Genomic DNA, 15751 nt, shown 5'->3' on the forward strand with positions numbered 1-15751 from the left:
ACGCGGGCCTCTCACTGTTGTGGCCTCTCCCGTTGCGGAGCACAGGCTTACTTTCTTAATTTATATTAAGTACATTTTCTCATTAACACATATAGTATTTTTAAAACCATTGTATATATTTTCACTGTATGGCTGTATCTTCATTTCTTTAGCCAGTTCCATGTTAATAGACACTAAGTTGTTTGTATTCTTTTGCTGTTACAAATAATGGCGAACTGGATATCCTGCTGTGTATATATTTCTGCACTCTGACATAAGTTTTTATCAATAGCATAAATTTCTGAAAGTTCATTGCTGGATCAAAGAGACTGTGCATTTTACCAGGTAACACACTCATCAAGATTAGATAATCTTTTAGGTTCTTTCAGTTTTAACATGCTGTGAATTTGGAAACAATGAATTAAATTTCATGGAAGTAATTATTTTAAAATGCATTTGTCTTTTTTGTACGTAGTCTCAAAAACATAAATATAAAGTCCTTTTCCGGGAACCGGATACCTGGTGGAAATTCAAACCAAAGGAACTTGCAAGGTAAAACTTGGAGTTTATCTAACATGTTTTTAATTTCATGAGAGTGATAGAAAGTCCATCTAGATTTTTTTCCCCTTGTAAATAATGAATGAAACAAAATGTATTAGATTGCGGCTTTGCCACTTAAAAATTGATAACAAATTTTGTATTGCCTATAGGCTTTCTTTTTTCAGTTTGTGAAGAATTTGTCTTTCTGTTCCTAAATTGTTAATTAACAGTCAGAAAAATTCCAATTGTCTTATATAGTCAGTACTTTATTACTTATTAATACTATAATGTCAATATCTGAAACTAGAAGAGATTCTAGGATTTGGCAAACCTGAACCGTGTGCTACTGGCAGGAACAAATTGTTGTAGCTGCCTAGTGACTCACAATGCTGGACAGAAGTGAGGAGGTATAAATGGAAAAGGTAGCAAATGTTCAGCTGTCCAGGTTTTTCACTACCCACTCTGCTTTCCCCCCAAGGTTATACTTTTTTCTTTGATTGTTTGACTTGGATAAAAATGTTAACTCAGGACATGGACATACAGTGTATTTTGTTTTGTGCTATGTATTCCCTTAGAGATAGCCCTAAATTAATTTTGGTCAGGGTATTTTCTCCATGGTAATTTAAACTAATGTCAGTACTAAATAAAGGACAACCTAACTTTAGGATATCCACAATGTTGTGCAAGCATCACCACTGTTTAATTGACGAACGTTTTCATTACCTCAACAAAGAAACCCTGTATTTGCTATTAGTCACTCCCAATTCCCCTTTCCCTTGGCAACTACTAATCCGCTTTTCTGTCTCTATCAATTTGCCTATTCCAGACATTTCATATAAATGGGATCATACAATATGTGACCTTTTGTGTCTGACATCTTCACTTAGCATAATGTTTTCAAGGTTCACCCATGTTGGAGCATATATCAGTACTTCATTCCTTTTTATTATCCTTTTGTTACATTACTAGATACATTACTAGATTTGGTTTTCTAGTATTTCACTTAGGATTTTTGCATCTGTATGAATGAGTGAGATTGACTTAAGTTTTTTCTTCTTTGCCCTGTCTTGCCTGGTTTTGGCATCATGGTTTTAGGTTCATAAAATTAGTTGGGAAGTATTTCTTCTCTTTTCTGAGTTTATGTAAGTTTGAATGTTTGATAGAATTTACTTATGAAACTGTCTGGATCCTCTGTTTTCTTTGTGAGAAGTTTCCATTGGAATTTGTCCATTACACCAAAGTTTACAAATTTATTAAGACCGTTTATGGGACTTCCCTGGTGGCGCAATGGTTAAGAATCTGCCTGCCGATGCAGGGGACACGGGTTCAAGCCCTGGTCCGGGAAGATCCCACATGCCACAGAGCAACTAAGCCCGTGCGCCACAACAACTGAGCCTGTGCTCTAGAGCCTGCGAGCCACAAATACTGAGCCCTCGTGCCACAACTGCTGAAGCTCACGTGCCTAGAGCCCATGCTCCACAACAAGAGAAGCCACCGCAATGAGAAGCCTGTGTACCGCAACGAAGAGTAGCCCCCACTCCCTGTAGCTAGAGAAAGCCCATGCGCAGCAACGAAGACCCAACGCAGCCAAAATATAAATTAAATAAATAAATACATAAAACAAAAAACTTTTTATTAAAACTCTTATAGTATTCTCTTACCATTTACATCTCTGCTGCATCTATACTTTTAAATACTAATGTGTTTATCTTCTTTTTTTTCTTGATTATTCTTAGCAGAGATCAGATTTTTTTGTTTTTATAAATTTATTTATTTACTTTTTAAATTTTTTTTTTTGCGGTACGCGGGCCTCTCACTGCTGTGGTCTCTCCTGTTGCGGAGCACAGGCTCCGGACGTGCAGGCTCAGTGGCCATGGCTCACGGGCCTAGCCGCTCTGCGGCATGTGGGATCTTCCCAGACCGGGGCACGAACCCATGTCCCTGCATCAGCAGGCGGACTCTCAACCACTGCGCCACCAGGGAAGCCCTATTTATTTGTTTTTATTTTTGGCTGTGTTGGGTCTTCGTTGCTGTGCACGGGCTTTATCTGGTTGCAGCAAGTGGGGGCTACTCTTTGTTGTGGTGTGCAGACTTCTCATTGTTGTGGTTTCTCTTGTTGCAGAGCATGGACTCTAGGCATGTGGGCTTCAGTAGTTGTGGCACGAGGGCTCAGTAATTGTGGCTCGCGGGCTCAGTAATTGTGGCTTGCGGGCTCTAGAGTGTGGGCTCTAGAGTGCAGGCTCAGTAGTTGTGGCGCACGGGCTTAGCTGCTCTGCGGCATGTGAGATCTTCCCGGACCAGGGATCAAACCTGTGTCCCCTGCATTGGCAGGCGGATTCTTAACCACTGTGCCACCAGGGAAGCCCAAGATCAGATGTTTTATTAGCCTTTTCAAATAGACATCTTTCTGCTTTGTTGATCTTTCTATTATAAGTTTGTTTTATGTTTCATTCATTTCTGCTTCTTTTATTCTACTTTCTTGGCTTTAAAAAAATCTATTTTGCTTTGTTTATTCTTTTTTTTTTTTGGCTGCATTGAGTCTTCGTTGCGGTGCGCGGGCTTCTCACTGCAGTGGCTTCTCTTGTTGGGGAGTATGAGCTCTAGGCGCATGGGCTTCAGTAGTTGTGGCATGTGGGCTCATTAGTTGTGGCTCTCGGGCTCTAGAGCACAGGCTCAGTAGTTGTAATGCACGGTCTTAGTTGCTCCACAGCATGTGGGATCTTCCTGGATCAGGGCTTGAACCTGTGTCCCTTGCATTGGCAGGCAGATTCTTAACCACTGAGCCACCAGCGAAGCCCTAGGTCATTTTCTAATATGAGCATTTAATGCTATAAATTTCCCTAAGTATCATGTTAGATGCCCCTAGAATTTTAATATATAATATCTTCTTTTTATTATTTATTTTCTATTTTGCATTACTGTTACTTTAATTCTTTAACCCTTGGGTTGTTTAGAGCTATGTTTTAAATTTTGGAACAGATGGTTTTAAAATTCATCTTTTCAAAAAAATTGGTTTTCAACTTTACTGCAGTAGGTAAGATTGTGCGGTTTGTATGATACTAATTCTCTGATATTTTTAAAGATGTGTTTTACTAGTTCATTGTCAATTTTTTATAAATGTTCATATTTGCTTGATAATGTATAACAGTTATAGTATATTAATATATCATTAAATCATGGTTATTCTTTTGCTCGCATCTGTAGCTTTACTTTCCAGAAAACTTTGCTTGATGGATTAATGTTTAAGAGAGGGATGAGAAAATGTACTATGGGAGAGGTGTTGATATCTCCCTCATTATGTTGATTATGTCAGTTTTTCCTTATAATTCTGCCCATTTTTGCTTTAAATATACTGAGGATATTTTTTGAAGTACATATAAGCTTAAGATTTTTATATCACTCTAATTGAACCTTTTATCCTTGTCTAGTAATTTTCTTTTATTAATATTAATTTTTGTTATAAAATCTAATTTGTCTAATATAAATAGAACTATACCAGTTCTTTTAGTTAGTATTTGAGTGTTACTTCTTTTTCTATACTTTTCCTTTCAACCTTTCAGTATCTTTGTGTTTAGGTATATCTCTTATAACCAGTGTGGCTGGGTTTTAAAAAATTCACTCTATCTTTGGCTTTTAATTGATAAGCTTAGTTCTTTTACAGTTATTTTGGGTATTCATATAATTGGTCTTGTTTCTTGCTGTCTCTCTCTGTACTTTTTATTAATATCACCTTTTCTGTGATTGTTTTTTCTCCTATCACAGAAAATTATATATTTGACTTTTTTTCCTCCTGTCTTGCCTTTTTTGGATTTTTTTAATTGAATGCAAATTTTCTTACTCGTTTTTTCCTTCTCTACTAATTTGGAGATTATATACACTTTTTAAACTCTTTTAGTGGTTACATTAAAAGTTTTATCATGCAGACTTTAAAATTAAACCATTTTCCTAGCTTTCCTCTTCACAAATGCAAGGACTTTCAAACATGTTAACTCTGATACTTACTTCCTTTCCAGCTCACGTGCTGTGATTGTCTGGAATGTACAGATGGTGTTTTCACTCGTGTAGTTATTTGTGCTGTGTGTAGTGCTTTGTGCTTAATTTTCCTTTCATTATAGGTCTTTCATCTGAGAATTTCCTTCTGCCTGACAGTTCATCTTTTAGGATTTTCTTTACATTGTAGACCAGTTTCATGTCAATCTCTCTTTTTTTTTTTTTTTAAATCTGAAAATCCTTTTATTGTCCTCATGCTTATAAGATACTTTTGCTGAGTGTATATATTCTAGATTGATAGTTTCTGTTATTGATGATAACATTTGCCCATTATTATTGTTGTCAGGTGTAATTCTAATAGTTGGTTTCTTTGTAGATGATTCGTTTTTTTAAATTTCTAGTTGCTTTTAATATCATCTCTATCTTTGGTGAATGACAATATCAGTACTGTGTTTCTAGTTGTAGATTTCTTAGTTATCTTGCTTAAGATTTGTTGGATTTGTGAGATTAGGAGATTGATGTCTTTCATCAGTTCTGGAACATTCTCAGCCATTTTTCTTTAAATTGCTTCTGTCCCACATACTCTCTCTTCTCTTTCTGGGACTTGGATTAGATGTATACTAGACCTCTTTGCTCTGTCCTCTATGTCTATGTCTCAACCTCCCTTTCATATTTCCTATCTCTTTGCTTCTCTGTCATCTGAAACCAGATAAGACTGAGGTATTTAAATATGAAAGCCAGATTTCCCCAGGGGGCAAATGCTAATATTAGCCCCAGGATCCAGACACTAAAGTTGGAACCATCCTGAGATAGGAGAGTTTCAACTGGGATGTTTTCATTAAGACAAGACCCTTGAAGGACTAAAGCATACCATCTTGCCTCCTGGCAGATGCAAATTCAGATGCTGTATGAATGAAAGCACCCCCAGTTTAAGGCCTAAGGATTCCCATATATTAGATTCAACTAAGTGTGAGCTCATAAACAAAAACAAAGGAATAAGCTACCATGAATGAAAGCACAAATATAACGAACTTCATATTTGGACATCCAGAGACTTCAAATACTAAGAATGTTTTTTCTTTACTTGAACTTAAAATGTTTTAAAGTGTGTGTCTGCTTTAATTCGTATGGGATCCAGTTTTACTGTAATAGAAGTGTCCTTTGGCACATCTAGTCTGCTGTACTGGCATAAGTGGAAGCCTCTGTAGTGGAATTTTTTCAGTCACTAGTTAATAATTAATCAATTGAAATGATGGTCATGTTCATATGAGATTTTTTTGGCAGAGCTTGAGAATAACTTCTTTTAAAGTTATTAAGATCTGCTGTTTTTTTCCAAGTTGATGAAGGATGTTTGGAAAAGATTGTATGGCATGATTGAGAAAATGGTAATTTAGGACATTCTGAATAAAATGAAACTTAGAATCAGATAGTTTATATTGTATCATAATAAACCAGTTTTGATATTTTTATGTATTAGAAATGTATCGTTGTTTCTCTTAACATTATATGAGCCGATTTTTTAAGAACTTAATTACCAATGTTCCTTCTACCCTTTTTTTCCCCTGGAATTTTTAGGCGTAATATTCATGGGATAAGCAAAGAAAAAATAACAAGAATGTTGGAACACTATCAACGTTTTGTTTCAGTGCCCATAATCATGAGTTCTTCAGTTCCAGAGAAAATGGAACGTATCGAGTTGTGTGCATATTCTTGTGACAGAAGTACTAGGTAGGTTAAAGTCTCTATGTACAGAAATTCAATTTAAAAACTTAATTTTAAAAAATCTGATAATTTAGGAACTTCTAAAATCACTGCCAAATAACTTTAAAAATAAGGTAGGCATTTGTTGTTTGTAGGGTTTAGGTATAGTCTTACCTGGAGCAGGATATATATGGTTAGCAAGAGAAGTAAAAGTTTATGTGGGTGATGACATACATGGGGGTTTCATTGTCTTTTGGTTTATGTAGGTCCATGTTTACACTATGAATACTCCTGCCTTCTTTATTTAACTTGCTGCTATTCCAATATTTATCTGTTACCTTATCTACCCTCTATTGTTATTTGGTATATAGTCACATTACTTCTTAATTTTCTTAGGTATTAATAAAAATACTCTTTCAAGCTAGTATCGTAAAAATGTATTATGCATGGTATACTTTTACTAAGTAATAACAAGTCACAGCCTTTTGAAAGTTTGCAATTCAGGATAGTACTGATTATGTTAAAAACATTTAGGATACATAAACAATTGAATAAATAAGTGAGTAAAGAAGAGTCTTAAATATAAATAAAGTTCTGAATTGCTCACATTTTTTGATGATCAGGGATGAGAGACCCTTTTAAAAAGGAGTTGGGAAAAGAAAATTCACAAATGCTCTTTTATTGAGGAGCAGTATTGCAAAGTGGTTAAGAATATGGGCTCCTTAGCTGTATTTCCTGGCTTCAAATCCCAAAGCTTTGTAATCTTTGACAAATTATAAAATCTCTCTATATTTCGGCTCCTCATCTGCAAAATGGCAATAATAACACTTTGCTTATAAGGATCTCATAAGGATTATGAATTAATACTTGTGAAGGACTTATAAATAGCATCTGGTATATAGAAAACTGAATGTTAGGTGTGATTTCACTTAGGAAGGCTTCATGGGATAGTTGGGACTTTGAGAACTCCTGCAATAAAGAAAGAAAGGAAGATGAGTTGTTAAATAAGGAAAATGCACTGAAGTTGAAAGTATAATGATTTGGCAAAAGTGCTCTGAGTCTGAAATTAACATTGAGGATGGCTTTAAAAAATTTAGCAAGTGACATCTCAAATGAGAGCTGTCCTCCCTTTCTCTCATTTCACTTAATTGTGCAGATCATGTTGGTTGACTCTTTGAGACTTCGTAAATCAATCTTAAGCATTTTCCTCTGCAGCAAATGACAGGTGGTATAGAGGCAGACCTAGTTTCACATATGTTAAGCTTAAATAGGTTGGAAAGGAGCTAGGGCGTGTCCTCTTCTGGGAACAAATTTAGAACCTTAACTTTAATATTTAATGCATAATAAACACCTTAACTGAAAATCTCATGTTAATTATTCAATTTGAAAGAATCTGAGTGCTTCTTGTATGCCAAGCGTTGTGCTAGGTGTTGGGATTACAATAAAGCGATGTGTTCATAGTGTATTAGGGAAGGATCAAGTGTCTCTCTTTCAGTTGAATGAGTCTTTAAATCATAATATTAATGGCAACATTAAGAGATTTCCTTATAATACTTAAAAACAAATCTTACAGCCCAAGAGACAATGAAGATATTGCCTCTGAAAAAGAAGAAAATGTTTTATCCTCGTCTCTGAAGCATCCAGAGTTAATTGAAGAGAAGAAACATGATGTGACCAAAGAAAATTTGTTACCTGAGAATGTTACATGTCTCCCTAATGCAGATTTAAACAACGGAAAAAAAGAAATAAGTGGTATGAATCCTAACATTCAGAGTGCTTTCATTCACGAAGCTCCAGACATTTATTTTTCTGATTCTGAAAGCAAAGAACGAGCAATAGACAAACATGAAAAAGAAGAGCCAGTAGAAATGGCTCCTGAAAAAGAGTGTAGTAAAACCAATGCAGATAGTTTTGTAGAGAGAATATCACCAAGTAGTTGCTGTGGTGGAAATAATCAAGAAGACTGTGGTCTTTCAAATACTGTACCACTTCAAAATGAAAAATCTTCATCTAGTGAAACGCTGGAAGAAAGAGCAGGAGTAAAGAAAAAAGCCTTTGGAAAACAAAAAAGCAAATCAACTTCGGAAAAGTTCCCAAGACAAGAGCTGTCTTTTGTTGGTGACTGGCCAGTTGATAAGTCTATCGGTCAGAGGACAAAAAGGAACCGAAAAACTGAGAAAGCTTTATCTATACACAGTGACAAAAAGTATAATTGCCCTCAGTCACATAAAGTATTAGACAGTAGTTTATCTGTGAGTATAGATTATATCCAGCCACGAGGATCTCCACATGAAAACGTAGAGGATGACAGCAAGTCACAGTGTGATGATGCCTCAGAATCTTTCAATAGCTGTAAATATGGTACTTATAAAAATACTGAAAAAGACTCATTTAACATTGTGGGTGACTGGCCTTCATCTGATTCTTTAGCTCAGAGAGAGCACAGATCAAGAATGCCAAAGGCTGGCTTAAATGAACCCAACCTAGAATTTGGAACTAACAACAGTATGAATGAAATGTCCTTATATACAGCACGTGAGGCCTGTTGGGGCACAAGCCCTGAAGAACTAAAAACGTTGGGTAGTTCTTCTCGAGGAAGTTCTGAAATGCTGCCCAGTGAAATGACCTGTGAGAATAAAACTTGTCCAAGTAAAAAGATTCATAGGCAACACACATTGTCTCTTACTTTTACCAATAGTGTGTCAACTGCTCCTGGAGGAGTGGGACCACAAACTTTAGCTGAATTTCAAGAAGAAAAGACTAAAGAAGTCCCTGGAATAGAAGTAGGCAAGTGTACTCAGACTGAACCACAGGATTTTGCTCTCTTATGGAAAATAGAAAAGAATAAAATTAGTGTTTCAGATTCTCTGAGAGTACTAACAGGAAGATTAGATGGATTTAAACCGAAAGCTCTCAATATTAACACAAAATTAGATGTTCAAGAAACAATTCCATATAGGGTAATGTATGACAAAAGCACATATGTTGAAGAAAGTGAGCTTACCAGTGCTGATGAATCTGAAAATCTTAACATTCTTTGTAAACTATTTGGATCGTTTTCATTAGAAGCCCTAAAAGACCTATATGAGAGGTGTAACAAAGATATTATTTGGGCCACGAGCCTTTTATTGGATTCTGAAACTAAATTATGTGAGGATACTGAATTTGAGAATATAGAAAAGTCATATGATGAAACACAAATTGGGCCATTTTCTCTGGGACTGAATTTGAAGGAAATTATTAGCCAAAGAGGAAGCTTAGAGGAGTCTAATTCTTCTGTGCGAGAATTTAGCCATGGAATTGGTATCAGTAACACGAATGCACAGTCCACCTGTAATTCAGAAAAGGAAAGCTTAGAGCAGGCAGAAATAAGAGCTGTAACTACTGAAAAACCTGGATTAATAACAGGTATACTTCCTAATGTAGATCTCAAGAATAATAATGAAGTACTTCCTAATAGTCAGGCAGAACTTTCAGGTTTATATAATGTTAAGCAGCTTTTTCCAGGCACTCTAAAAGCTACTACCACTAAAAATGTGAATGAAATGGAGAAGAATCCAGAAGTCACTGAGATTGGAGACAGTATAAATTCTTCTTTGAATTTGTCTGATATTTTAAATTCTGTATCGAGCACTTCGGATCTTGAATTACATGAAGAAATTTATTTTACTGACTCTTTTGACATAAATAAAAGTGAAAATCTTCCAAGGGATTATGTGAAATTTCCAAACACAGAAGAATTTATGAATGAAGATGAACAGGAAGTGGAAAAAATTCTAATGGCAGGGAGTGCTTTGTCAGCTGAAGTTACTGAAGAAGATAAAACTGAGACGTTGAATCCCACGCCAGTGATGGCCAAATCGCTGACCATAGACTGTCTGGAATTGGCATTGCCCCCTGAACTGGCTTTTCAGCTCAATGAATTATTTGGCCCTGTTGGTATTGATTCAGGTAAGGAAAAAGTAAATTACTTATATGTGTATCTTTGTGTAAGTAGAATATAGATAGAGGGTCTAGTTCAATTTTAAAATTATTTTATGTTACTAGAAGTGTAAAAGTAATTTGTGTTGCCTACCTTATTATTTTTGACACAGTGTGTTTGTAGAAGATTTTTAAGTATATAATTTGAAGAAATAGAGAGTATTTAGATGGACTTTGTATTCATCTTGTGCATATACTGGAAGTTTTCTCTGGTATTTACCTCATACTTATTTGCACAGGTACATCTTTTTGAATCCTTTGGTGCTACTCCAGATACACTTAAGGCAAGATAATTCCTTAGAATACGCCTACTGGAAAGTCTTGACTAATGGAAATGAATATATTAAATATATTTAGTGTAATGGACATGAATAACTTAAATATATGAAACATAATGTAATTGTACCTGCCAAGAAGTGTGAAAACAATGACATATTACATAAAAATATTCCAAGAGATTTAGAACTAGAGACATAGGTTAGTAATTAAAAATACAAATTAGTTTTATGATGCATAAGGTAGTTGAGTATGTTTTCTGCAAATGTATAATGAGTAATGATCATATTTTCTTTTCTTTTCTTCCCCCGTCACAAGGGTCCCTAACAGTTGAGGACTGTGTGGTTCATATAGATCTGAATCTGGCTAAAGTGATTCATGAAAAATGGAAAGAATCTGTAATGGTTGGTAGGCTTCTTTTTATAGAAAGCTCCTTTTGTGTACATTTTGTCACCTTTGCTCTTCAATAAAATCTGTTATATGAAAGATTCTATTGAATCTTGACTTTGAGAGAGAATTAATTTTACCAGTTAACAGGTTACTGATTTTTTTTTTCTCCTTCCAGTATTTTAGATTATTTCCAGACTGGCCAAATTATATAATTAATGATGGAGCTCAATATGACTGTTGATTTTTTTTTTTAATGGAAAAAAATCATAAATAGTTTTTTACTCCTTAAAGACTTGCAGTGCTAATTTTCATAAACAGTTTTTAAAAAATCACAGCATAAGAGCTCTATAAGTAGAAAAAATATATAGATGGAATCAATTTATAATTATATTTATCTGCTTTTATTAGATTTAGCAAGAATGATTGATAGTTTTACAGGGAGAAATGATTACTAGAGAAAAATAATATAAGCTTGTTTTCTAATGCACCCTGCTTTGCCAATCCTGTTCTGCCTCTGTGTTTAGGAGCGACAAAGACAAGAAGAGGTATCCTGTGGCAAATTAATGCAAGGTAAAGCACATATTTTCACTTCTAATATTCTTGTCTTGATGTTGAAACTTGGTGTGTGTGTGTGAATTTTAACTTTTTTTTTTTTTAAGCGTTTATTTATTTGGCTGCGCCAGGTCTTAGTTGTGGCATGCGGGATCTTCATTGCCGCGTGTGGGATCTTTGTTGAGGTGTGCAGGATCTTTAGTTGCGGCGTGAGGGGTCTTTTAGTTGTGGCATGCAGGCTCTTAGTTGTAGCATGCGGGATCTAGGTCCCTGACCAGGGATCGAACCCGGGCCCCCTGCACTGGGAGCAGGCCAGGGAAGTCCCTGAATCTTAATTCATTTTAAATATACTTCCACAAAATATGTTACCCAAGAATTTTGATTTGCAAATAAAAGTTTTAACATTTAATATTGATACAAAAGAAAATAAAGCTTAAAGAAGAAAAAAGCCCCTATAATATCATTTAACTTTCAGTTAACACCTGAAAACTAACACAACATTATAAATCAACTATATTTCAATTAAAAAAAAAACAAACAGGAGTGCTGTGGAACACCCAAGGTGTGCTCTAATGCACATAGTCAGTGTGTTTCCTGTTTATGATTTTGCTCTGAATGAAGGGAAACTGTTCTGGTTTGAGAGCAATGAAGTATTCCTGTGTTTGAGAGTATCATTGAAATATTACTTGATTTTTCAAATTTTTTATTTATGTTAATATAATTAGAGCACAAAAGTCAACCTGCTTTTTGATTACATCTGCCAAATTGAAAATAATTGATTCCAGAAGATTTCTTAGATAGCATTGTCGTAAGTGGTTAGTGCAGGGCGGCAGACCTGTTACAGGGTCCTCCTTTTGTGCCTGAGTTCCTCCAGATGCCTCTTTTGTCCACTCCATAGTAGGACTCCAGGTTGAAGATTCTTAACTTTAGTTCAGACCTGTGTTGTAGCTTCAAGAGCTAAAGCTGTTTGAGAGCTGAAGGTTCCCAAAGAGTATCAGAGTTATTCAGATGACAGTATTTGCTATTTCTTCACTCTCCAGGAAATCAAAGGAGTATATCAGAATGTGGTGCTTAGAAAAGCTGAAATATTATACATTAAGTCTTGTTATTATGAACTTCTTAGAATGTTTAGTTCCTTCCTTATGTTGAATATCATTTGTTCAATATTTATTGTAGACCTCCAATGGGTTACAGATTTGCAGAAATATTCATCCTTTCAGTTCTTGGAGTGGCCAAGCAGAGCTGACCAAAGCTGCTCACTTCCGGCTGACTGCAGCTTCCTCTGTTTACCAGTGTATATGTGTGTCACTGTTTTCTCTGTGTTGATGTGATATGAAAAAGAGTGGGGAAGCATTGAGTTGATTTACAGTAATACCCAGATCATTTGAATATTTCTACATTTATACTTGCTTGTGATTATGTGAAGATGTATTTTGAAACTTTGAAATACAACTTGGAATATTGTATTTATAAGCAAAGAGTAAAAAGTCATGTTTTCTGGGTCTCTCTGAGGTAGATGTAACAGAATGAATAATGCCTAATTTGTACATTTATTTTTGATGATCTGACACTATTGATACTGCTTTTGTAGATCCTTCCCTGGTTGGGCGTGTTGGTCTTGATAATCCAGAACAAAAATCATCTCAGAGAACGGGCAAAAAATTACTGAAGACTTTAGCAGCACCTGAAATGCAACCCTTATTGGATCATTGGAACACTCATACTAAAAAAGTATCACTCAGAGAAATAATGTCAGAAGAAATTGCCTTACAGGAAAAGCATGATTTGGTATGAGTTAGTATAAATATTAAGCCTTTGTCTCTGACTCTAATTTAATCATATGTTTACTTTTTGATTTTCATTTGACTCTACTTTTCCTAGTCTGAAATCATATTTTAACCTGATTGAAGTTAATGTTAAAATTGAAAAATGTTTTAAATGTAGTTTGAAGTTGGAGGTCTTTGCTTCTGGAAAATTAGTTGATATTCTATAACAGTAAGCCAATTTATGTTAAATCTGTTGTTTTAGATTTAATTTTGCAGGTGTATATATCTTATCTTTAACATTTACTTCTGCAATTTTTTAATTCTAGAAAAACATGAAAGAATATTTCCTTTGAAGATAATTTCATTTATAAGTTAGTAATAAGAAATGACACTTGCTATTAAAGAATTGTCCATCTTTGAAACAAAATTTTTTTAGAGAAAAATTTTAGAAACTTATGAATCTGAAATTAAGTACTCTTCTTTTTTATCTAACTTTGCAATTAAACAAGTTCAAACAGATATTTCACTTTGCTTTGAACTTAATTTTTGTTCTTTATTCAACATATCTAATTATATGATATAAAGCCGTAAGAGAATTTTGTTTATTTTGCATTTCTTTTTCTTAACGTTTTGTGGAATTCTGAAAATTAGTATTAGAGAATTTCAGAACCAAAACGGAAAAGACCTTAGAGGTTATTTAGTCCAATTCTCAAGGAAAAAAAATTTCTTAGTTGGTGATCTTAAAGCATTTTACCCTCTTTTTTCACTCATTTGACTGCTCAAAGGAACACCTTTATATTGGCTGAAATACATAGAATTGGGGCATAGAAAGAATGATGGGATTCTTCTACCTTCATATTTATTTCCCCCAGTTATCTTGTTAATTAAGTTGGAAATAAGCTACCATTACCATCTTTGCATGTTTACATAATCCAAAGAACAATCTCTTCAGTAGGATCTTATAATTTAGTGTTGTTTCAGATATCTTCTTCAATTTACATATGTAATAAATTGGAGAAATAGATTTTCTTAAAAAATAAGGAAAGCCTAGAACTTATGCTCAAATGGTGTGACACTTTTTGTTGAAATGCCATTTTCCTCTACTGAAACTTATCTTTATGGTTCTAACCTGCCTTTTAATCTCTTAGTATAATAATGAACAAAAAAGTTTCTTTGACTTTCCAACTTAATTTTTTTTTTTTCTCCTATCAGTGATTTTTGCTTTTTTTTCCATGGGTTTGGTAATAGAAGCTATACTCTTCATCCCGAGGGTATTCCCCCTTAGAGCCTCAGTTAAGAGAATTTCTGGAGAAATTTCTCAGTAAGAGAATTTCCCAAAGGAGAAATATCATTTAAATTCTTCTAAAGCAAAGCATATAAAATAAACATTAGGCATAATGTATGCATAGGATAATTAATTGTAACATGATTATGGTTATGAGTTTTCAGTTTATTGATGGGACCCTAGAATTTGTAGTTTAGAAACTCTGTGATCTGGCAGATTGCTAGTAAATCTGATCACTGAATTTTTTAGTAAGGTCGGATTATAATGTATATCTTAAATAAGACGTGAATATTTAAAATTCTTGAGGTGGCTTGTTTTCATCACTCTTGTGATGTCTGATCAGTTCTTTTTACTGGTCAGATTGTCACCTATTGTGGTTCTTTTTTTATTGTTGTTTGGTGTTATAAATGGCCTAAATATGGTTAGGCTTCAAAACCATTAACTATTCCAGGATTTTCCTAAATTATTGTAATTTTTATATTTTCAGAGACACCTTTGAAATTTTATAGGAAGTTATTTTTCAGACATTAGGATTTTTGGAATAAACAAAAATATTACATAGTTAAATCACAATGTCAGTAAATTGTCTTAGAGTTAGAAATCACTTTAAGAGTGATTACCATATTCCTCAATTAGAATTCACATGGCACATTTTAGGAAAGCTCTTTCGGTTTGGCTATTTAAACAATCCAAATATGACTTTGAAAAAATAACAATTAGTAACAAATCTCATGCAATTACTTTGGAGTAAATATGTTTGTGAAAAAAAATTTTTTATGTGAATTTTAAGATTTTCTGTCAACCTGAATTTGCAACTTATTTGTACATTGTAGTTTCTGCCCATTGAGGAGAATATGTTTTTGAGGACGTTGTTCACAGCATCACACAGTGTCCCTTTAATGAGGACCCATGGGAGAAATTTCTCTCAGGTCTCAGTACCAGAAAAAGCTGTACTTCTCCTGAGCAACTGGTTTGTTTTTATTTTATGGACACTGAGAATCTTTGTTTCCCCCTTTGCTTTGGCCACTAAGAAGCTAAGAACTGAATTTGTGGCCCACCTTTAGCAATTGTACAGGATTTTGTGGCATGCATTTATATACTAATTTTACTTGCTAGCTTTATCCTATATTCTTACCTTTATTTTCTCTACTCTCTGACTTCCTTTATTTATATCCTGTTTATATATATATATATATATATATATATATATATATATCCTTTTTTGTATAATATGATTGAATGTGTTGGGTGTGTATATGTGAGAGTATATATACACATGCACACACATATA

The 15751-nt window shown here is 34.3% G+C and overlaps 1 protein-coding gene across 5 annotated transcripts in view; it reads left to right on the plus strand.

Moving 5' to 3' along the window:
• The window catches only part of N4BP2 (NEDD4 binding protein 2), a 78466-nt gene that overhangs the window by 39758 nt on the left and 22957 nt on the right, over positions 1–15751 (plus strand). For 3 of the 5 annotated variants that reach the window (XM_079920055.1, XM_079920054.1, XM_079920056.1), the window contains 6 exons: positions 455–531; positions 6085–6237; positions 7784–10161; positions 10786–10871; positions 11382–11427; positions 13001–13197. In XM_079920055.1, coding sequence (XP_079776181.1) covers positions 455–531; positions 6085–6237; positions 7784–10161; positions 10786–10871; positions 11382–11427; positions 13001–13197 — 2937 coding nt within the window. Of the gene's footprint in view, positions 1–454; positions 532–6084; positions 6238–7783; positions 10162–10785; positions 10872–11381; positions 11428–13000; positions 13198–15293; positions 15632–15751 lie in introns of those variants that run through there. The other 2 variants (XM_079920058.1, XM_079920057.1) reach the window with 2 other exon arrangements.

Source organism: Stenella coeruleoalba (assembly GCF_951394435.1).
Source record: "Stenella coeruleoalba genome assembly, chromosome: 4".
Taxonomy (NCBI): domain Eukaryota; kingdom Metazoa; phylum Chordata; class Mammalia; order Artiodactyla; family Delphinidae; genus Stenella; species Stenella coeruleoalba.